General features: G+C 40.6%; 2 protein-coding genes across 9 annotated transcripts; one reads left to right on the top strand and one right to left on the bottom strand.

Moving 5' to 3' along the window:
* Positions 1–479: 479 nt before the first annotated feature.
* rmi1 (RMI1, RecQ mediated genome instability 1, homolog) lies at positions 480–11,002 on the bottom strand. 3 transcript variants are annotated; one of them, XM_079686416.1, is made up of 9 exons: positions 10,530–11,002; positions 9,071–9,444; positions 8,314–8,424; positions 7,138–7,287; positions 6,012–6,082; positions 5,612–5,735; positions 5,097–5,163; positions 3,043–3,232; positions 480–2,471 (listed from the first exon to the last, which is right to left on the bottom strand). In XM_079686416.1, exons 2-9 carry the CDS (start codon positions 9,230–9,232, stop codon positions 1,295–1,297), a joined length of 2,052 nt encoding a protein of 683 aa, XP_079542542.1. In that variant the 5' UTR covers positions 9,233–9,444; positions 10,530–11,002; the 3' UTR covers positions 480–1,294. The 3 variants fall into 3 exon arrangements, with proteins under 3 accessions (XP_079542542.1, XP_079542543.1, XP_079542541.1); XM_079686417.1 differs by having other exon boundaries at positions 10,973–10,992; XM_079686415.1 differs by lacking the exon at positions 10,530–11,002 and adding an exon at positions 9,786–9,917.
* Positions 9,885–22,862, top strand: hnrnpk (heterogeneous nuclear ribonucleoprotein K). 6 transcript variants are annotated; one of them, XM_079686418.1, is made up of 17 exons: positions 9,954–10,018; positions 11,009–11,085; positions 11,221–11,381; positions 11,962–12,059; positions 12,288–12,344; positions 13,284–13,327; positions 14,741–14,813; positions 15,364–15,477; positions 15,760–15,888; positions 16,208–16,542; positions 17,083–17,130; positions 18,753–18,792; positions 19,568–19,583; positions 20,051–20,083; positions 20,238–20,305; positions 20,615–20,784; positions 22,013–22,862. In XM_079686418.1, the coding sequence occupies exons 3-17, from the start codon at positions 11,324–11,326 to the stop codon at positions 22,041–22,043; spliced, it is 1,314 nt and encodes a 437-aa protein (XP_079542544.1). In that variant the 5' UTR covers positions 9,954–10,018; positions 11,009–11,085; positions 11,221–11,323; the 3' UTR covers positions 22,044–22,862. The 6 variants fall into 6 exon arrangements, with proteins under 6 accessions (XP_079542545.1, XP_079542544.1, XP_079542547.1 ...); XM_079686421.1 differs by having other exon boundaries at positions 15,370–15,477; XM_079686422.1 differs by lacking the exon at positions 22,013–22,862 and adding an exon at positions 21,742–21,997.
* The last annotated feature ends 125 nt before the right edge of the window (positions 22,863–22,987 follow it).

Genomic DNA, 22,987 nt, shown 5'->3' on the forward strand with positions numbered 1-22,987 from the left:
CACACACACACACACACACACACACACACACACACACACACACACACACACACACACACACACACACACACACACACACACACACACACACACACACACACACACACACACTCTCTGTGGTACCTTTATTAGCCTGTGTTTTCCTCATTTTCACACTGAGGAAATTAATGTGTGAGAGACACCTAATTATATTGTATGATGGCAGACAAGACACAAATGAATGAGGAGTACAAATTGTTGAGATGTTTCATCTTAAAGAGACATGTCTGACACCTCTAAAGAGCTGCAAGACCAGATAATACTGCTTTTAATTATGTATATGTGTGCTTAAATGTTGCACATCCCAATGGTACACTTAAGACTATTATAAATCAAATGAAACACTGCTACTCACCCAGTGATTAATTTTTCACGTTTTTCATCTTGAATATAATGCTCATTTGACAAGGAGAAATGAAAATATCAAATTACCAACAAGCTTTTCTTTCAAGCATGTTTTATTAGTCAGTGTAAAATAAAATTATAAAACCTTCAGAACAATTTATATCAATATACAGTTAAAACAGGCAGGATATCACATTTGTGCGATATATATACATAATGCTCTACAATAAACACATCATTGAAGCTCATGGTCTCTCCTTATTATCTCCCTTTCCTCTCTTTCTCCTCCGGTGGGCTTTATTGAAGACCCGTGCTGCCCTTGGATATTCAATCATTTTTCAGTCAGAAGTAATGAATGTACTGAATGGATGCAAAGGCTAGAAATTCATTACAGCAATCAGAACATGACTTATTTTCTCCCCCCGCTCCCTTCTCTCATCTCACTTGCTCCGCTCTCCTCCTCACATAGTTATAGTTTAAATACAATTAGGGAGTTTCAACTAATATGTTTACAACCGATCATTAACATTTAGTGTAGATATTATGTATCGGTTATCTTTGGGAGTGATGCCGTGCCAGATCTTTAAATAGATAAATGAAACCATCTACTGACAAATGACAGGATGTTACATTTACATATAGCAGATGGATGCATTGCAACACGATGGATGCATTGCAACACGCTGCTTGCTGATCGTCAGACATCCAGTTCACACATCCTGCTCTCCAAATCCGCAGCAGAAGGGCAGGTTGAATACCAATCCTAAAAAAAAACCCACCTTAGCTTCCTTACCTGAGGGAGAATTTTCAAGGCGATGCATATATTTGCAATTTTTCATCTTTGCTTAAGGGCAATAAACTTCTCCCCTGCCTGTAATTTTTTCATTATCGCCCCCACTTCCCCTCATGTCTATTTCCTCCCGTCCCTCACCCTCTGCTCCAGCTGATGGACCACCTTCTCGTTGACGGGGTCGGCCCTGGTCACGACAGCTTTTCCTCCGTCTGGCCCGAGCACGATGGTCATAACACTGCACATGTCCACCAGCTCCTCCTGACACCTCCTCATTCCGTGGTCCAGCTCCCCTCTCCGGGCTGGGTCACGCTTCAGAGCCCCCTTCTCCGCCACCGAGAAGCCCAGCAGGCCCGTCAAAACCTCGTTGGACAGCTCCACGTCCATGTACCCTGTTCCGTCGGATATTGTGGCACAGACGCGCCAAAAAGCGTTGGTGCTGCTCAGTTTTCCCAAGAGAGTCACAATGAAAGCCTTGACTCGGATCTCTGTGGGGGCATGTTGTGGTTTGGACATCATCTCTTCAAGAAGAGACAAATATGTAAAAGGTGGAGAGGTCAGCAAGAGAGCAGGAGCTGAGGAATTACTCTGAGGTTCTGTTCGAGCAGATAGTCTATCAATTACTGCAGTGGTTGAGCTGTTATTTTGCACTTGAGGTGTGTTATGTGAGCTCTCAAATGCAGACTCTTTTACACTTCTTGATGAAGCGCTGGTAATCCTACAGCTGGAGCCTGCAGTTTCTGTTTTGTTGGTAGAGCTCTCTTTTTGTTTGCTAGGTCCTTGATGGACAGGTAGCTGATTTAACCTCCCAGTATCTAACTCTGCAAGAAAGCAATCCATTTCTTCATCCATGAAATCACTTTCATTGTCAGCAACACAATCTGATTCGAAAGCTGCTGCTCTTTTAGCAAAGCCTTGATAGTCTTTTTTCTGTGTGTTGGACCTGGAGTTGTTTGATCCAATTTGTGAATCAGAGTCATTCAAAGTGTGCTGATCGTACGGAGCAGTTTGGGCGTTTGTTGCTCTGTTAGGATTTCCTGTTTGTATGTTGTTGTTGTTCTGTGGCGTGCTCCTGTGACTGATGGCAGACTGCGCAGTAATGTTTGTACTCTCTTGAAAAATCATATCGTCCAACTCATCCAGAGGAAGATCGTCAAAGTCTTCGTCGGGAAAGTCTTCATCTGGCATGTTGTGAGCTGGGATCTCTGGTTGATTTGAAAGGTCAAAGTCCTCGTGTTCGTTACCCTGGCGACGACCTTGGACTGAACCACCTCTGTTGCTCTGGTTCAAACCACTTCTGTAAAAGACCAGCCAAAAAATGTCAGACTGAGTTTGTGAAGCATTCCAAGGGTTTTTCACAATGTTGATGGGCCATTGAGGCAGAGGTCATAATAAATGATCATATACATAAAAACAAATATGGTCAGACTATTTTAAGAGGTAGGAGTCTTTTGGGAACAAATGGAATACTCTCATGCTCTAAAACAAGGGTACCAAGATCCTAGATCAGAAATCACTCTTAACTGTTGTGTTTTAGCTTTGATTACAGCTACTAAACTACAATAATTGGACAGCTCGTTTTTCATATTATTTTATAATTGTGGTGGAAATGACTGTCTTTCACTCAAATCAAAAGGATGACATTATATTTAAATGTATTGTAAATTATTTCTGTCTATGCAGAATGGATCGTCAAAGAAGGCTGAATCAACGTGTGAAATGCTTCCCAAAGTAGCTGTAGGATAAATGCAGATCTTCTTTTTTTTTAAGACAAACATTATGCTTAAATTCTAAATGTCAAAGTATATGAAAAACACAGAGGAGTTTCAGGCATAGAATGTCAAGATATTATATTGTTAACCTCCCACCTGGACGAGGCTGTCGAGGCGTGGCTCCTGACTGAGGAGCTCCTGGAGGACTGAGTGTAGGTCTCACTGAGCGTCCCGTAGCCACTGTCTCCAACAGGACCGCCCTGAGCCCTCCCCCCCTCCTCCTGGGCCTCCAGAGTGGCCAACAACTCTGCGTCATCGAAGTCCAGGTCCTCCACTTCCTGGTTACCTAAAGAGGAAACAAAAAGAGACAAAACATCATGATTAGGTTAAAGGTCCCATGTCATGGCCATTTCTACTGATCATAATTCCATTGTTGAGGTCTACTAGAATAGATTTATATTGTGCAATTTTCCAAACTCACATTGGTTTCTCATACAGCATCTCTGTATAATATGTGTATTCACTCTCTGTCCTAAACGGCTTGTCGGAACTCCTGCCCCCCCCCCTCCGTGTGAACCCAGTGGCCGTCTGCGAGACAGCGAGACACAGCCCGAACACACACACACCCGCAGCCTGGCTGGGAGTTTGTGTGTGTGTGCACTGCTCACACACCGACTCACAGCCTCGCCGCGTCCCACCTTCTCAGGGAGGAGAAATCGGCGGAGATGCAGCTGAGAAAAGATTGAGTGTATGTGTGAGGAATAGGGATGTCCCGATCACCTTTTTTTGCTCCCGATCCGATTCTGATCATTTGTTTTTGACAATCTGCCGATACCGATTTTTCCCGATCCGATCTTTATGCAATGCATTAAGAGAACAAAAAGGTAACAGATAACGGCTGGTCATCCAACGAGATGAATTCAGCTATCTTGGCTGTTATTTTTTGGGCCTTTTCACTGTTCTGGGGCAGTTTCTCTTTCCTTTTAAAAGTCTCTGAAAGTTTCGGTTGTTTCAGTGCCGTTACCTGAGTGGCTGCTGTGTACTCGTCGTGTTGTTGTTGGTGTTTGTTGCAGGTGGCGTATTAGATTGGTCGTGTTGAACGTAGCTCTGTTCTTTCCACCACGCGGAACCTCCGCCTTGCAAACATTGCATCTGGTTGTTACACTGCCTTCGCTTTCAATTTCATAATACTTCCAAACTCCTTACATTTTCTCTGTCCCGACTCTCGAGTCACCAGCTGAACGTAGCCTCTCGTTAGCTTACTGCTACCATTAGACACTCTGTTGCCAGATTCGAGAGAAATAAGCAACCAGGTCTATGAAAACAAGCCCAAAAGAAGCAACACATACATGATGTTGTGTAATTTTAAAACAAAACTAAGGCCTCTGGATGACTTTAAGACGTGAACATGGTCATTTTTGTTTTGTAACATTAAATAAAACAATACAAATATTTTATAAAACAATATATATATTCCCGATCCCCGATTTCTTTCTCCCGATTCTGATCTTTTGAAAATCATGTGATCGGCTCCGATCCCCGATCACGTGATCGGATTATCTCTAGTGAGGAACCAATGGGTCCATTTGGGTATGGGCACGTCACTGTACCCAGGAAGAAAACAATGGAAAAAGAGAAATCTCCAACGAGGCGTTCTGGGGCAGCATAGACAGGTATTTTCTGTGTTAGAGTTGTACTCGCTACAGGGTGTACTTTGAGGGTTTTGACTCTGCAGACCGTTTACATGCATAAAAACCTTCATAACACACAAGGGGACGGGTAATAACCGGAAAAGCATGACATGGGACCTTTAAAATACAGAATGGATATTTTGATGTGATAGCTTGCAGTGTTTGAAGCGGGTGGTCTTAACACAGTTATTGTATTGACAAGCGTGGATATTGGTCAGCACTTTAGGTATATCCAAACTAACCAAAAATCACAAAAAGAAATACAAACTCACCAATCTAGGCAGCAACTCGTATGTACTATGAGGTCAGAATGACTGTTTTTATCAATGGGGTCCAGTGGCTTTAAAGAGACCATAGCTAATCTACTTTAGGTAATGCACTGACTATAGAAAATTATCTTATACAACCTAACTTAAACAATCTAAATTATCCTAGGCTGAGAAACCAGACATCCATTACCATTCTTAAAAAAGTATTATATTATATACAATCTGAATTGTTCAAGTTAATTGAATATACCTTGTTGTGGTGCTGGCTCCTGCTGCTGCTCCTCAGGAACTCCCAGCGTCCGACACAGCACCTTGCCCTGTCGATAACAAAATATATATTATTAAATAATATACACTGCTGTACAAGAATTTCTGGGAATTTGACTTTAACTCTGCTTCAGTAGCTGTACAAAACAGGAACTTTGGACATAATCACTAAACAGGCGGTTAGGTCCAAATAGTCTCAAAGTAAGTAAAACAAATTAAGACGTGAACATTACATTAGATTAGATTACATTACATGTCACTTGTTAGACGCCTTTATCCAAAGCGACTTACATACATTCAGTACTGTGGACAATCCCCACAGGAGCAATTTGGGGTGAAGTGTCTTGCCCAGGGACACAACGAAATGCTGACTGCAGTGGGACTCGAACTTGCTATCATCTGATTCGAGGATCAGAGCACTAACCCACTGAGCCACACCCTCCCTGAAGCCATGAACTGGCTTATATCTGCTTTGACAGACTGACAGCAACAGTTTACCTGTGTATTCCTCTCCACCAGGTCCTCTACTTCCCCACCCAGGACCTTTATGTTGGACGGCCCCAACAGAAGCATCCCAAGTCTGCAAACCATCTTCCCCTGCAGCTGCAGCTTCACACCAGGTCTGAGGGTCAGAAGAAAAAGCAATCCGATATAAACTATTTTTTTTAAATATGTTACAAAAAGGTTTTAATAAACTAATTGTGTTTTCTTTTTTCCTTGAGAAACTGGCAGTGACGTAGCAGTGATTTTCGATTTCAGGAAATGAACATTTCAAATAACAACTAAATATGTAACAAAGGTTGTTCCGTTTCCTTTAGCTTCCATAGGTTTGAATACATTTATTGTTTTAAAAGAAGGACACCAGAATGCAGGTAAATTAGCTCGGATTGATTCTTACCTGAGAGCTGTGCTGAGTGCAGGGATGGACTGATACTCCATTGCCTCCAAGCTCTGCACTCCATCAGTCACCTGTACAATAGAGAAAGAGAATTTGAGCAGGAGCAACCGTACAGGGAAAGTATGACAGATTTACTCAAGAACTCAAGACATACTCAAGAACATATGACAAAAAGCATTTTACATGTGAAGGCAGTTACTGTAATACTGTACATGTAAATCACAATTACAGTAGGGTGTTTAGCTGCTAAACCGTCCAAAACTTTACTGCTGGTTCGAACCTAGACTGAGGGAATTTCTAAATAGAGGTTTTCCTTTATATTATAAATGCTGGTTGGCCTGAGCTTTCCAAAATTCAAAGCTGGTCAAAGCTTATCTGGACACATCTGCTTCATTACGCTTGCTTTTGACAGTGATTCTAGTGCATTTAAAATGCTATGGGTCTTTGCCCCCATGAGTCCTAGAATTGAGAGACTTTGGATATCGGAGAAAGAAAAAAGAAAAGAAGAAAGGCATTGCAACGTTTCTTAGCAACGCGAAGACTATTCTTGAGAAACCAAAGAGCAGTGACAAGTGTATTACTTAAGGTGAAAATTACAGTCCTTATATTCCAGCAATTTACTCTTTCATATTCTACCACTGATTGGACCTGTCCACTCTGATTCAGTTAGGAAGAGAAGCAGAAGTCCACATTATTCTGCCCGAACTAGCACTTAAAAGAAAAATCCTGGCTATAGAATATGGTTGGACAGTTGATTGAGCATAATTGCACACACTGGTAAATAGTGTTACTTTGTATTTGTTATACTTTAGTCCCAACCAGCTTAAGCACAATGGTAAAAAAAAAGGGCTGTACAATAGTTTTGCTTTCAGACTACAACATCTTCATCTTGAGATGCTAAAAAAAACATTGTTCAGCCCATTTTGCTTAAAAAATAAATACATGATCAAAATACTTGGCCATATATTCCCTGACCGACTAATCTGTGGAGCATCTCAATATCACATATTCTATTTATGACAGGTAATCCAACTGTTTGGGGGCATTCACTTACAAAGAAATACATTTCCAATTCAAAGGGAAAAATTTTTTTTAATAACTTCTTTATTTCAGACATGCCTCTGACCTGCAACAGTAGCATGCGTGTTGGCCTGGCTTCCCAGGGCCTCTGGGTGGCCTGTGTGACAGCAGACACGTCGTCGTTGGCAACATCTGAGCCCTTCCACTTCTGCAGCTGACCGTACGCAGGCTGACCGATGTCCAGTAATGAGTCAACCTAACACAGAGTGGTACCAATGGTAACATTAACCTTTCGCTGCATATACATTTCTTAAAAATATACTGAACTGCTTGACACATTCCCATAACAGTATAAATCATATACAGTACTGTTCTGGAGATTTTTTAATTGCTATTCTTCTTTGTGAGTGCTACATGTATCCTGTGGCTCCTCTAATTTTGTCTTGGGAACCAACTTACATGTAATTACTCAGACTCAGGGTTTCCACTTTTAATTTTCTATAGAAAGGAAAAGTGGAATCCTGTAGTGCTTTCTTATAATATCGACTGTACTCCAATCTTTTTTCCCCCTATAATTGCACAATAGCATTTTTCTTGCTGTGTGCTTTTGTCTTTTTGTTACTCAGTTCTATTGGATTTCGGGCAATATTAAATAATCACTTCATGATTATTTTGGCCAGAAGAATTCATCTTTACAATATGTTTGCTATATCAACAAAAAAATTGAAAAAGAAAATAGTAAAATAATTATTTCATTCAGTTAATATTTAATTTGGTTGATTGTGAGATTTGTCTATTATTTCGCAAAAGACTAACACTGAAAACAGGAGTGTAGAGAGAGTCTGTAACCACCACGACTGTACAAAAGATTACAAACAGAACATATTTCAAAAAGGACACTGGATATATATATATATACACTATATTATCATTTATGTGATTATTATGATATCAATATTACATTATTTTAAATATCACAGTTATTGTCAATACAAATAAATCTCAACAGCTATTGGCTTATAATCTAGATCACGATAAAGCAAAAGGGAAATATTAAGACTTATTTTATCATAAAGCAACACATTGCTTCAACCACCTTTTTTAAGATAAAAAGCAAAACCAACAGCAAACAAACTAAATAAGTGAATCATAACGTTTTGGCTCCATGAAACAAGTAGATGGAAACATTTCGGTAATTTTCTTTTCTCAGTGTGGACTTATATTTGTGCTGTGGCATGATATGAAATACGGAAAATTAAATATATGATCAACAAGTCCGTACCTGGACACAGAAGGTGCCGCTGAGTTCGGTCTTCTGGGCCTGGGAGAGACTCTCCGGGAGGACCGGGTGGCCCAGGTCCCTCAGGTCTGTCAGCAGCCACTGGTCCAGCGCCTAAGATTTCATATCATGTAGTGAGGAACGGGAGGGTTTAAATTGTGAGCAAATCTGTCATTCACAGCAAGTACATGTTCTACTCTTAAGACCTATTTTATAACAGTCTATATTATTTTTATTGTTTTGTATTACTTTTTAAAGCTTAGAGCATGATCTTCTTGCACTTTCGACCATCTGCTCTAAGGTTAAATCAGTATTTTTTGCCATTTCTGCAGGAAAAATTACTGAAACGATAAATAAAAAAATCTATAATAGTTGCAGACGTTTTTACTTCTGTCAAATAATTGCTAAATCTCCTGAAAACACTGACTGAATACAGCAGAAATATCAGCTGCCATTAGACACTACACCAAAACAAGTTACGTTGACTGGGAAGGGGTTATAGCTTATCAACCAGGAGTCAGTGCATGAGAAAGACCAGGAGGAGATTCATCATGACCAAATGCCAGAGACCATATCCCACCCCACTTCATTTACAAGCACCTGTTATTATGTGATCCTGTCAAGTCCCATACTTGAATGGCGTCTTCAGAACTGTAATGTGATGTAATGTAACTGAACTATCTCAATATCAACAGAGCAGACTGTGGACTCATTATTTTGCATTCAGCTGCACATTAACACATCGAGACATCCTGCATACCTGCTGATTGATTTGCTGCTGTGACAGACGACCTGCTCCTCCAGCCTCCTCCTGCAGCCACTCCACGCAGGCCTCCAGCCAGGCAAAGGGCACCTGAACGTGCCAGGAGGAGCGCAGCCAGGCTTGGGTAGAATGTACCACTGCCTGGACCTCAGGGGCCATCTTCTTTACTTTTGTGTGTATATGACAAGACCAATTTGAGATAATTTCCTCTCTGTTGCTTCTAATTATATAAAGACAGTTACGTTATTTCTATTCAATTGCATTTATCAGTAATGATTCTCCCACAGAGCACACGTTATCAATAACCCATGTTTCAATAAGCAAGTAATGGTTCAAATATCATATATTGTAATTAATGTCACGTCCAGGTACTGTGAAGGGGGAGAACAAAATATAGAGTGAGAATTAGGGATAGCATGCAACAGAATAATAAGAAATACAACAACATAATACCAAATAAGATAATGTTAAAGTAATAGTTGTAGACGTTGCATGAGACATGGATGTAGCATCTTCCACGAAGTGTTGTGGAAAGCTGCCAAGGCGCCAAAGTTGACTATTTATTTACTAGTGTTTGCGCACATTAGCTTTGTGCCCATACAACATGACCATAGAAGCTCAGATATTAAACAGTAGTTGATTACAAATAACATGTGTTCCTCTAAAATTACTTAGACATAACCTAAAAGTATCATTGTTGATCAGATCATACCTTATAAATAGGAGTTACTTGAGCAACCAGACTGAAATTCACGGATGTAACAGCACACGGAAATACGGCTTGGAAACGCCTCTTATCTTTTGACCGACGTTTATTCTAGCCAATTGTGACTCTCGGCTGCTTGAGTGGCGTTTTTCTCCGCCAATCGGCACATTTTACCAAAAAACCTGTAGATCCAGGTTCGGTAGAGAAGGAAAGGGGACGACTGAGGTGTTGCTCTGCAGGTTTGTGTTTTGACGATGTTTTCATTTGTCTGAGCCCAATGTTGTTGAAGTGCACAGGAACTATATAAAGAAACACACATTTAGTGGTGTCTTTGGTCCTTGTTTTGTGTCTGATGCAACGCTGCCTACTTAGCTGGCCCGGCTAATGTTAGCTCCCGTTGTGCACAACCGAAATGATGGCAACATGGCGAAATGAGCTAGCAGCTAGCTTGAGTGGGCACGGGCTGGTCTTTGTATTAATCAAGTTCTCATTTTTTAGTGACTAAACCTCGATAGATAAGAGATATAAACGACACTATGCAATTTAAGTATATAGTTACGAGTCTTGAATAAGTGAACGTTTGACATTTAGGGGAATTGCTCGATGAAATCAACACGACGAAGCGCGTAGCTAAAATAGCTAGCAACGACAGGATTTAGCCAACGGTCGAAAGGTTAGCTTCAGATGAGCTAAGGTAACGTTAGCTCACTTTCAGTTTTTTAAATCATCAAAAGTAGTACAGTTATTTACCTAAGGTCCGGTCCCAGTTTCTAACTGTCACGTTGCATTGATGGCTACTGATGATTCGCCCACCATGTTATTTCCCGATACAAATGCAGTTATATACATAGTGAGGTTATTTGGATATCTAAGATTTGTACTATTCTCTCATCACTGGCTGATCAACTCGTCTCTTGACTGTAGCACGCGTAGCAGACACCATTAACTCGAAAACAATGCGCAATATTAGTTTCTCTGCACCCAAATACTATGAATATCACGACGCGATACTGTTATAATAATAATAATAATAATAATAATAAGTGTGTCACTTCAATTAATAATAGTCCTACACGATTGCTTTGTTAGTCAAACATCAATCCAAGTGATTCAAACATAGGGAAGATTTAATGCATATATGATTATAATTGTTCCGTTGCAGACATTACTTTCAATAAGCCTTTTCATATTACATGTAGTATTTCAACTAGCCTCTCCCTCTCCGACAGGTCGCAGCAGCTGTTTGGTCCTTGCTTATTTAGTTCCGCCTTTCAACACGCCCGCCTTGTCCCTGTAATAAATATCGGTGAGTTGCGAGTTTTATGCCAGTTTTTCTCCCTCGTTTTCCTCGCTAACTTATCTCGAGTTCTCGAATAACCGGATCTCCTGCACATAGCCAGAATTGTCTTAATTATGTTCTTCCCTTTCACAATGCTTACAGACTACCACAGCCTACTGGGGCCAGTTTTCTGCTTCTCTCTCCCTGCTGCTGCCTGTTCTCCGGACAGAGGTGCCCACGCCATCTCCTTTGCTGTCAGAAGACCATGGAGACAGAAATTGAACAGCAAGAGGATTCTTCATTCGGCAACACTGAGACCAACGGTATAACACTTTACATATTTACTCTGTTACTAATGTTTTTTGAGAGGTTTTACAAATGTATCTACTTCTGAAATGTCAGTTAACCATGTAATGAAATTATATGAATGACAGTGTCCTAGCAGCTGATTACTTACAACTCAGTTTTAATATTGCAAGTTATGTATGATTTTAAATGTTTCACTCTAGGCTTATATTTAATTATCTGTGTGAAAACAACTTCATGTGTTTTCTTTTTTTTTTTTAAACGTTGTCTTTCGATTTTCCAGACCAAGTCTTAAGATTTTGTGGCCTTTTTGATTATTTGTGTGTGTGTGTGTGTGTGTGTGTGTGTGTGTGTGTGTGTGTGTGTGTGTGTGTGTGTGTGTGTGTGTGTGTGTGTGTGTGTGTGTGTGTGTGTGTGTGTGTGTGTGTGTGTGTGTGTGTGTGTGTGTGTGTGTGTGTGTGTGTGTGTGTGTGTGTGTGTGTGTGTGTGTGTGTGTGTGTGTGTGTGTGTGTGTGTGTGTGTGTGTGTGTGTGTGTGTGTGTGTGTGTGTGTGTGTGTGTGTGTGTCTCTCTCTATCTCCCCATCTCCCTATGCCAGGTAAGCGCCCTGCTGAGGATGCAGAGGATCAGAAATCATTCAAGCGCTCCAGGAACTCTGACGAGATGGTAGAGCTTCGCATCCTCCTGCAGAGCAAAGTAAATTAACTCTCCTTTGATTTAACATGTTTGAGGTCCCTTTCTATGTTGCGCCAATCTAAAAAGACTGCCGATTTCTTATACTCCATTTTGTATTATTTTCTTTTTGTTTCCCGGTACACATCTTTGCCCTTTTGAATAATTTATTTCAACTGGCTTTACTATAGTTTATATTGTTTTCTTTCATATTATGTCTCCAGTTTTTGTAAGTATTCTTTGTGATTTCAGAATGCAGGAGCTGTAATTGGGAAGGGTGGCAAAAACATCAAAGCCCTTCGTACAGACGTGAGTATATTTTATGCATTTCATACACCTTGAACATTATTTAGAATATTCATTTTCTTTGCTTTTTTTTTCTCTTCAATGTTGTTCAGCCTTCTAAAACATTGTTTTAATTCAAACCACTTACCCTTGATAGCTGTTTACAATCTAGTTTTGTTTTTTGCAATATTTTATTCTGTGTTAACAAAGGGTGTGGTTGGCTGGTGCCTCTGTTAAGATTAGTCCTCAGCTCATGAAGAATTCTGACAACCTTTTGGGGTTGTTTTTATCTTTTTATTCCCATATGATCCTCGTGATTACCTCAGCTAAACTGGCCCTTGGCACCAAAGTCATGTCCGTTTGTTTCTCCATATGATCATTAATTCTAACAATGCTGTTGTAGCAACAATGATGCTCTTGTTAATTTAAATGTATTAGCACAGTGCGGTGTTCATGATGTCACCAACAGCTCCAGCTAATACCTTTTTAAGAAGTGTTAAGGCAAACTGATCAATTCTTAATTCATTGAAATGTCATTGCCTCTTTTTCTAGCCCTCCACAATTTGTTCTACCCCTCTCTCTCACTATCTCTGGTCTATTCCCCAACATTGAACTTATCATGTTCTTAATATGCCATTACCCATTTTCCAATGTCACCTTTTCTCCTTTTCTCTCTTTGACAAACCAATCTCTGAGAGAATCAAATAAAAGTCACATTTGAACAGTGTAGAGCCTGTATATTAAAAATGTATTCCTCTTCCCTCTTCCCTCTCCCTTGTTTATTATGTTGACTTTTGCCCACTTCCTCCTCTGTTGCCCATGTTCTGGATGGCCCCTCCTGCGCCCGCCCACCTGACACCCTGGTTGGCCCTGTCCATAATCGTGCCCTGTCCCTAAATGGGCGCCTTACTTGATTGACATCTGTGCTCGAATGGCCCTGGCCCCTGCCCATTCCACGCCCAGTACAATGCCAGTGTGTCAGTCCCAGACAGCAGTGGGCCTGAGCGGTATGTCCCTAAGCTCCTCCCTCTCACTGCCTGACTACAGGTCAAACAAACAACAAGAGATGAATTATAAATAGTCATCCTGCCTCTGTCAAATCACTGTATTTTAATCTACCTGTTCTTTTAAGTATTTTAGCCTAAGTCAAAATGCCTTAATGCGTTCATGTCCAAATCTGCCTGTAAAAGCCATGTCAACATCCTTTTTGAATGTCATTTTTAAAATCACGTCTCAACATTGAAACTTAGGCTGGTGTTGTCGGGGTTTTTCCACAATCTGCCACTGTCTTTTTAAATCTTTGCCTTAATCTGTGCAATATGTCTGTTTTGTTTTTTTCTGTTTAAATTTTCATTGATGATTATCTATCCTACCTTTCGCGTTTTCACCTCCTTCCCCCCTCAGAATGGATATACTGGTGTTCTTGTTTTTTAGTTGTTAGTTTTACCTGCTTCTCGCACCATCCCATTCTTTCCTTGAGATGCCCTCATACTGATAGACTCACGTTGTCCATCCATTCTAAAACGCATCAAACAAGCTAGGATTCATGTTGTGTGTGTCTTTCCTTTCTTCTGCTTCATCTGAACGTTGTTATTGACTGCTGGAGCTATTGAACATCAGATAATCCCCCCGTCCCACTCATCCCTGCATTCTTGGTGTTATGTTTATCGCTTCTCCCATCCCCATAAAAAAAAAAAAAACCTCAGTGGTGGCAGACTTCATTTTCCATGGTATAATCTGCTGTGTTACTCTCACTAAGCTGTCTAGCATTCTACTTCCATGTGCAAACTGCACTTAAGTTCTCCTTGATTAGTAAATTCATTGTTTATTTTATTATGTCACTAGGTGGGTGCAGACAACACAATTCTAATTAATATTTGCTGGCCAAATGTAAGAGTCCACCTTGATAAAAGTGATAGACAGGGTTCTTTTGGTCCCTGTCGTCACAATCTCTCCAAGTTGTGTTTGGCACCTTATTGTAGGTTTTTCTAGTCAAACTATTTGTGGTGTGCATCCACCAAACTGTGCTTTAGGACTTTAGAGTTCTTTCTAGCACCTTTGGTGCTTTTTCCTGCCAGATCCCCCTCAGACTTCCCCCTCCCACGTCTTGGTCACCAAATGCAGTCACTTTTCTTTGGGTCCCTTTTTATTTAGCCTTTTTTCTTCCTTTCTCTGGACAAACATTATTTTGGATACAAGCTTTAATTCAGCTACAGTGACCTTGAAAAGTTTAGAATACACTGGATCTCAACAGTTCATTTAGCGGTGTTAGTCTCAGTAATGAGTTGGTTAAATGGGGTGTCATTAATTATTATTGCAAAAAAGGGTTGACACGAATTCTCTAATCTGAAATGTTGTTCCCTCCCCCCCGGGATGTCTTGCTGGCACCCCCAATCCCGTCCTTTCTGTGAATTCTGAAGCATCCTGAGCATCAGTGCCGACATCGATACAGTTGGAGAAATCCTGCTTAAGATTATCCCTACGCTGGAAGAGGTGAGGACTGGTTGAACTTGTTTTCTCTCTGCTCGTGTCCTATTCAACCTAATAAAACTTTTTATTTGGAAGTGAAAACAAATTTGGATATTTACAATGATCAGAAAGGTATGCCTTTTAAATGTGCTTTGTGTTACAGAGATGCTTTTCTAGTTCAAAAGTAATAGTTTTTTTACATTTGACTGTAGCAGTTTTGTCATTTGGACATTTTTAACCTCTATTTTCACGTGCAGATAAGTGGTTTAGTTGGGATGGACTGCGCTAATTTAAATGCTGGCAATAACACTGTTGCCATGTGCTGTATATGCAATTATTGTTGGAGAGAAGAAAAAATACATGAAGGCTTAAAATGAATCTTTTTTTTTTTAAACAATTCCAAGATTTTCTTTCACCAGGGTTTTTTCTCACATTATATAAAGAATGGTAATACCTTCTTATTTTAATCTTCTATAAATTACCTTGCCATTATATGCCTCCTTTTTATAACTAAGGAACTTTGAGTATGTGATTAATTGTACCCAACAATTAACATGCTAAACGTTCTGCTCAGTACCAGCAGTACAATGGGATGGATTTCGACTGCGAGCTACGCCTGTTGATCCACCAGAGCCTGGCTGGCTCCATCATCGGAGTGAAGGGAGCCAAGATCAAGGAGCTCAGAGAGGTATGTTGATAAAAAGGAGCAATGTTTCACAAATAAATAAATTGCAAAGCCCATTACAGGCTAAAATGTGTGGGTTATGTACAGCATTATTGATGCCAGTTTTTCAATTGTATCAAGAAAATAATGAATAGATTTTTATAGAATGGATTTTTTCTTCTCTTAATCGTTTATTACTTTACATATTTGAATGATGTTAAAATAACCATAAAATAAAGCCGTATAGTGTTGAGGCTTTCTCTTTTTCTGTGACCCCAATGTGTGGCTGTATCTGTGCCTCTGCAGAACACAAAGACCAGCATCAAGCTGTTTCAGGAGTGTTGTCCTCAGTCGACAGACCGGGTGGTGCTGGTCGGCGGTAAAACAGAGAGAGTGGTGGAGTGTATCAAGACCATGCTGGAGCTCATTGCTGAGGTATGTATCTTTTAACGTGGCAGAGACCTTTTTGTGATTTGTATGCATTGAAGAATTGCGACATATTGAATCATTCTTTGTGGTTGGATAAGTAAAATGTAGCCTAGTGTTGGACCCTTGAATTTATAAGCAAACCGTTAATCAACATGTCATGCTCGACTGATACATTTGTAATTAATATTTTAGTTGCAGAGGCAACAGAACATTCAATTTAATTGTAGTTTCTGGTTAGGAATAATAGTATAGGCGTTAAGAGATGCTTCTCATCACACCGTTATTATTGTAAATTCCAACTAGTGGATCTCCCTTTGTCCTTTAGGCTCCCATAAAGGGCCGTGCACAGCCCTACGACCCCAACTTCTACGACGAAACATATGAATATGGCGGTTTCACCGTGGTGTTTGAAGAGAGGGGCGGCGGTCGTAGGCTCATGGGGGGGTTCCCCATGCGGGGGGGCAGATCCAGCGGTGGAGACCGTGGATTTGACCGAATGCCCTCTAGCAGAGGTGGACGTGGACCCATGCCTCCCGCCCGCCGAGAATACGAGGAGATGAGCCCTCGCCGAGGACCACCACCACCCCCCCACCCCAGTAGGGTTGGCAGGGGAAGTGGCCGTGGACGCAACATGCCCATGGGACACCCACACAGAGGAGGGTAAGACATCAGAAGTCTTTTGCTGCTCTCTGTTGTTTTCCTACTTCGCTTTGTCTTTGATCTATGCACCAACAGTCCGCCCAAAGCGATTCCACTTAATCAAATGAGTTTGTCAAACTTAAAGATAAATCTCTCATTACACATGGTCATATTTTATGTCAGATAATAATAGATATACAATCTTGTACAACCGGTTTTTTTTACTAAACACTTAAGTTCCAAGTAACTGCATGATCCCCTCATCAGTTTAAAGTTGATAGTCCTTTGATGTTTAAAATAATCCGTTCTTCTTATAGAGAGCTTGGTGCCTCCTGCATCTGAATATAAAAGCTAAATCCTTCTTCAGGTTCTTATTTTTCATTCAGGGGCACTGTCCACAGCTTCTAATTCAGAGGATAAACTGATTCCAGTATTCTGCATGTTATCAAGAGTCAAACTACCCCTCTAGAAACATTTGTATCATGGTTATCATTCCATTAATTGTATGTGCTCATCACTGTGTGTCTGGGTGTGTTTTTCCCATCTCCATCTTGTCCACAGAGAAGAACGTTACTATGACTCGTACCGTGGCTCTGATGAAAGGTCAAAGTAAGTCTCTGTCCACAAACCTTCGCTTCAACCTCCTTATTTATCTGAAAAGGGATACTTTGACATTTCGATAATCTGTCATTTGTTTGTTGCAAAATAGCGGTAGGTCCTCTGTAATGGTCATTTACTGAAGCAAATATTTCTCATAAATTGCTGTTGCTTCCTATAGAGTAGTATTTCATCCTTTTGTCTTGTGAGCAAAGAGTAATTTACTAACGCTAACATGGGTACAGCATTTTTCCATTCACAAATACCTTACAATAATGATTACAATTCAAGTTGTAAGTGTTGAGGTATTCCTACATGACCCATATGTTTTCTTCCTTTTTACTTTATTGTTGCATTTTGTTGAATATGCCTGGTTATCCCCTTCCTATCATAGCTCATGAGGAAATAACACTCTGTTTAATCCTGCCTGTCATCACTTACTCTCGGTACTAATTATGGCCCTACAAACATCTATGGTTCTCCTGTCTGTTTGCCTGTAGTGTTTTAGCCTGCATCAGACCCATACCCTGATCCCCATCCACCTGTTCACTCCACCTTTTTCAGAGTGCTTTGCAGGCAACTGCAGTGATGTTATATGACCTCCTCTTTTCTGTGTTAATAACTCATCCACTCGGCTATCCCTTCCCAGTTTTTCCCAGGTTGAGAAAAAGTACTTGTGGTGGTGTGTGAAGGTCATATGCTAATGTGAAGCTGACATATAGATGTGAAGCAAGAGTCCCCTGCAAAAAGGCATGCTTTCACAATGAAACTTAATTATAGAGAAGTCATTTTCTACATGTACAATGGGAAGCTCTCAAATCCCCGAAACAAGAATAATACCATCCTTACCTGACCTTGGTTTAATGTCTACTATCCACATTGAGAGGAATAGGATAACATTGATATAAAACAAAAAAAGACTGTTCATGCTTGTAAGACACTAGATTATAATGGGTTTATTTCCGTCATGTATTTTGAGTCATCATAGCTAAGTACACCAATGTGTAATAAAAAAATTGGTTGGGCTGAAACCAAATCAGCAGAAAACACTATTCCTCCTATTTTATTTTAACATTTACCAAGCGACGTTATGTTTCACATAGTAGTGACTCATTTATCTGACACTCGGCAACGCCTAATTCGGTGCGAACGCAGCCAAATACTGTTAAGAAAAAGCATCACGCAACATGAAGTTATGTTGAGCCCATAGTTAGACATGAAAGTAACATCCACGCATGTACCTTCTTAGCTACAGCAAGACTACAAAATAAATCCGAACACATTTCCTCAGCTAATTCCCTAATTTGAGCTCCGCAATAGTGGGGAAAAAGCAGCAGTCCTTGGCTGTCATCATCATCACCACCACCACCTGTCACTTCTCTCACCATAACACTGTCAGAGCTGTTCCTGTTACTGTGTGGGAAGATTGCTGAGAGGAAATGTGTTTACACTGTAATCTTGCTCAGCGTGTGTGTGCAGTTTGACCTAGACCAGACATTTCCTTTGGAAGGTTGTCAAGCTTTTTTTATAATCATTTTTCTGTTTCTTTCCAACCAACCCCCCCCCATCTCTCTCTGTCTTTCTCTGTCTCTCTACCCCCACTCCCTCTCTATATGACACTCTTTCATCAACAGTGACAGAAGAGGCAGACCGGATCGCTACAGTGATAACATGGTTAGTGACCCTTTGCTAAATGCATGCAGCTCTGGTTCTAGCATCTCATTTAGGCGCCAGCGTCCTCAAGCTTGGACACTGGTTGTTCCTACAACCAGACAATATGCTGTGATTGTCCTTTGTGTTGTAATCATAATAGTGGTTTATTGACAATACACCCATAGCTATTCCCTATATGCAAGAGCACACACTCAATCTGACCCCGGCCATTTATGCAAGCTAGTTTTTGCAGTTGGTGTTCAACATCCCACCAAATGACCATAATCACTACAGCCGGAGACACCCTGTAAAAAATCAGCCATAATTGCCCTCTTACTGTGTACTTTTCACGGCCAGCCTGTTTTTCCTGCAAAGAGAGGGAGGATGTTGGGGGTGGGGGTGGCCATGGTTGGTTGCTAGGCAATAATAACGCTTTGTTGACAGACTGGAAGGTCTCTCTCCCGCTCTCTCTCTTTCTGCCTCTGAGAGCTGGCAGGATACTGCCTGCCGTTGCTCGGCAACAGCTTTTTGAATTGCCTGTTGCCTTGGTGACAGCAGCAGCTGAATAGCAGGTGAAACTGGGGGCTGATGGAGAGACTGGGAGGGAGGGAAGGAGGAGGAGGAGGAGTTATGGATAAAAACTGGGTGGCTTTTAGTTGAGTCTACTCCATGGACGAGGATGCTGCATCATCCACATTTGTGCTTACAATCCTCCATTCATCTGGGATCTGTAAAAAGGTGAAAGAGTTGACTATACCGAATGTAACATGTTCGTGTTTGCTTTTGTTTTTCACAGAGTGGAGGAGGATATGGTGAGTACTAAGCCTCGTGTTTATTCTGTCGTTATATCAATGTGGGTTCAAGGTTTTTAATGCATCTTAGTATGCTGCAAATTATTTTATTTTCAATTTGTATTTTAGTGTCTATTTTGTCTGAATGTTGTTTTCATAGAGAAAATAACAAAAGCCTTACAGTGACCACATAGCTAGAAGGACATTGCAGCTCACACTAGGTCATCATGGCTATCGGACTGTAAAAATATTGGTATTTTCATTTTAACTTCAGTTAAATGACATTTGACCTAAAGTATTGCTGTTTACATTGCATGCCAGAGCTAATTATTTACCAGTTTTCTTGAAAGATCTTTGAAAATGTATTGTGAGCAACATCTTACTATTGAAATGGGTTATTTGTTTGCACATTTCCCAGAAAGAAGAAAAACGTAATGTCTTAATGTTTATACTGAGTTAATGTTCTTAATGCTTTATCTTCTGCTCAGACAACAGTTCATCATGGGATAGCTACCAGTCAGGTGAGTCTTTCCTATCAATCGCTGAGCCATGTGTGATAATGCTGGCAGCCGAGCATTGATTTTTAGTGCACTTTTTACTTTCCCTCTGTTTCTACACCCCTCTTTTTCCTGTGTGTGTGCTTTGGTCCTCACCCCTCCTCCCTCTTGCCATCAGGTGGACGTGGCTCCTATAATGAAATGGGTGGCCCCGTCATTACCACACAAGTGACGATCCCAAAAGATGTGAGTAAATAAACGCATCAAATTGGCACACTGAGTAAAAACCCTACACTGTCACATGTGATCATGTTATGTGTGTTCTCTCATTATCCTCATATCATTTACGTGTAGTCATTTATTTCATAGCCAATTATTTGTGCATCACATGGCCCCATTAGTCCTGTTATCTGCCTCATATTTACTAATCCTTCAGTGTAATTAACAAAAATAATTTGAGATGTTTTATTATTCATTGTTTCACATTTACACGGTAGAACCACATATGATTTCCCAGTGCCTCACACACTCTTTTCTCCCCCCCCGCCCCAACAGCTGGCTGGCTCTATCATTGGTAAGGGAGGCCAGCGGATCAAACAGATCCGCCATGAGTCAGGAGCCTCCATCAAGATCGATGAGCCTCTGGAAGGCTCTGAGGACAGAATAATCACCATTACTGGCACCCAGGATCAGATCCAGAACGCTCAGTACCTTCTTCAGAACAGGCAAGTTCTGACACAGTCGTATGGATTACATTGACATCCGTCTTATTAGAGGTAGAAATTCCTGATTAGCACCCCAGTCTTAGTTCAACAAGTGCAATCCTTTCAAAACCTCTAACATTGTCCTGTGGGGTCTAAATCAGTCCTGAGCTCACATCTGTTGGGTTGCATCCTAAGAAGTTCGGGGATACAACCCATCTTAGGAGGTGCAGCCTTCCTCTTTCTGCTGAAATTAATTATTGATATGTTAAGGATGATTTCTCTCTTTACCCTCTCAACTTCTTTAAAAATAACAATCTATAAAAAATATATTTGTGATTAATATTGAGAATGCATAAATGTTTTTTTTCAAAAATTGCATTGCAATACTAGTTAACTCACATTTCGTTGGGTTATGCATTTATGTTGCCTGCTGTCTCTTCTCCACTAACCCCCTTCCTTTCTTTCCCATGCAACCTGCAACTAGTTCAAACCTGCCTCTTGCATGAAATGGCTGTGAATGAGTTGGCAAACTCAATTGTACATATTTCATTTATTTTTTAAAAAGGGTAAATGTGATGGACATGTTTCTGTTGCATTTGTCCATTTGAATTGAATGGATACGATAAAAAATAAACAACAGTATGTTTGTTTGCCATCAAAGCCGTTTCAATGTGAAGCAGGGAGTGGATTGATTCTTCCCCTGGCTGCTGCTGTGTGGAAGACTAGTGATTTTGTTGTTTTTAGTTAGATCAACCAACAACAAATCACAGTCTGCCAAATAGCACGGGCTCCTCCTCTTCTGTCTCCCTTGGCAACCAGTAGGCACGTATAATACACACCACTTCCTTGTTGATGCTATCCAAGCTTAGCCCGAATGCTAATACAGCTGTAGACCTGCCGCCGCTTTCTCATGAGTAGTGTAGTGTTGCCATGGTAACTAACCCTGCCTCCCTCTTCCTTCCTCCCCTCCCTCTTCAGTGTGCTGCTTGGACACAAGGACTAACCACACCCCTCTTTTTCCTCCTCCTCTTTCTCGCTCACCGTCAGCCACGTATTTCACATCTCCCCGCCCGTCTTCCTCCCTGCCTGTCTTTCTCACCTGCAGTCTGTCTCCCCCCTGCTCCGCCTCCCCATCCGTTTCCTCCCGAGACTTCATCCTATATAGCTATATATTTACACTGTCATCAACCTGTGAATTGCAATTTACTTCTTGTGTATTTTATTTATTTTTCCACTCTTTTTATTTCAGTGTGAAGCAGTACTCTGGTCATTTGCTGTAGACCCAGGAGACTCAGATTGAAGCAGACTCAGATTGCCCCCTCCCCCCCCCCCTCAACCTTTCTGCCCCTGTCCAACCCCTTCAGACTATTATTCTGGATTGTGGGTGTCTTTTTTGAATTTTATTTTTATATTTTTTAATGAAATAAATGTCCAACATTCCTGTGCATAAAAGAAAATGTAGATGTTCTGCATTTTAATAGTATAGTCCATTAGTTTAACAGATACAGTTTGATTTTTTTTTCTAACACACATCTATCAAAAATATTCTTCAGTCTCCTGACAGACAAAAAATGAACATAACTTTTTATTTGTGGATGTTTTTGATCTCTCTGACATGTATATGTATGTTTGTGTCTCTGGTATAAATCTGTTCTGTGTGTGTGCACGCATGCTTGCGTGTGTGGATTGGGTGTGCTTTCTCCTGTCTATATCAGTCCCTTCACACACAGTTGTATCACATTACTACTCTGTGAAACCTGCAGAATGTAAGATCCTGTTTTTTCCCAAACTGAACCATTTGTTCTGTTTTTTAGAGATGTGACTCTTGTCACAAGACACAGGACAGTCTTGACTAATTTGTAAGAAAATAAATGGTAGTTGTGTGATGAAACAAATCGGAATAATTGGACTAGCTCCTCAAAAAGGAAACTTGTAGCTAGAATTTGTTTTGCATTTTATTAAAGAATTGACAAATGATATAGAACGTATCTATTTTGTCCCTGCATTTTCCTGTGCTCTACGCTTGTTTGCTGTCCATGCTCTAGACTTCACATTGTTCAATTGTAAAATGAATAAAGAAGGTGCCACTTTTTACTCAATCAATTTGCATTTTTAATGAGCTTTCTTATTAATCTTGTTTGTGCAAAATCATTCCAGCTGTATCCGTTTTCTGTGCACATATGGCTTAAAGCTAAAAACGTACGTGGTTGTTGTTATAGGCGAG

This window comes from Notothenia rossii (genome assembly GCF_949606895.1).
Source record: "Notothenia rossii genome assembly, chromosome: 6".
In the NCBI taxonomy this organism is placed as follows: domain Eukaryota; kingdom Metazoa; phylum Chordata; class Actinopteri; order Perciformes; family Nototheniidae; genus Notothenia; species Notothenia rossii.

What these genes read in the sequence shown, in the direction of transcription:
- rmi1 (XM_079686416.1), bottom strand. Translation starts at nt 9,232, where the DNA reads ATGGCCCCTGAGGTCCAGGCAGTGGTACATTCTACCCAAGCCTGGCTG. An exon ending in AGCAGCAAATCAATCAGCAG is followed by an intron (nt 8,425 to 9,070) that starts GTATGCAGGATG and finishes ATGAAATCTTAG; the next exon opens with GCGCTGGACCAGTGGCTGCT. An exon ending in GCACTCAGCACAGCTCTCAG is followed by an intron (nt 5,736 to 6,011) that starts GTAAGAATCAAT and finishes TCTGACCCTCAG; the next exon opens with ACCTGGTGTGAAGCTGCAGC.
- hnrnpk (XM_079686419.1), top strand. Translation starts at nt 11,324, where the DNA reads ATGGAGACAGAAATTGAACAGCAAGAGGATTCTTCATTCGGCAACACT. An exon ending in AGATCAAGGAGCTCAGAGAG is followed by an intron (nt 15,478 to 15,759) that starts GTATGTTGATAA and finishes GTGCCTCTGCAG; the next exon opens with AACACAAAGACCAGCATCAA. An exon ending in ATGGGATAGCTACCAGTCAG is followed by an intron (nt 20,084 to 20,237) that starts GTGAGTCTTTCC and finishes TCTTGCCATCAG; the next exon opens with GTGGACGTGGCTCCTATAAT.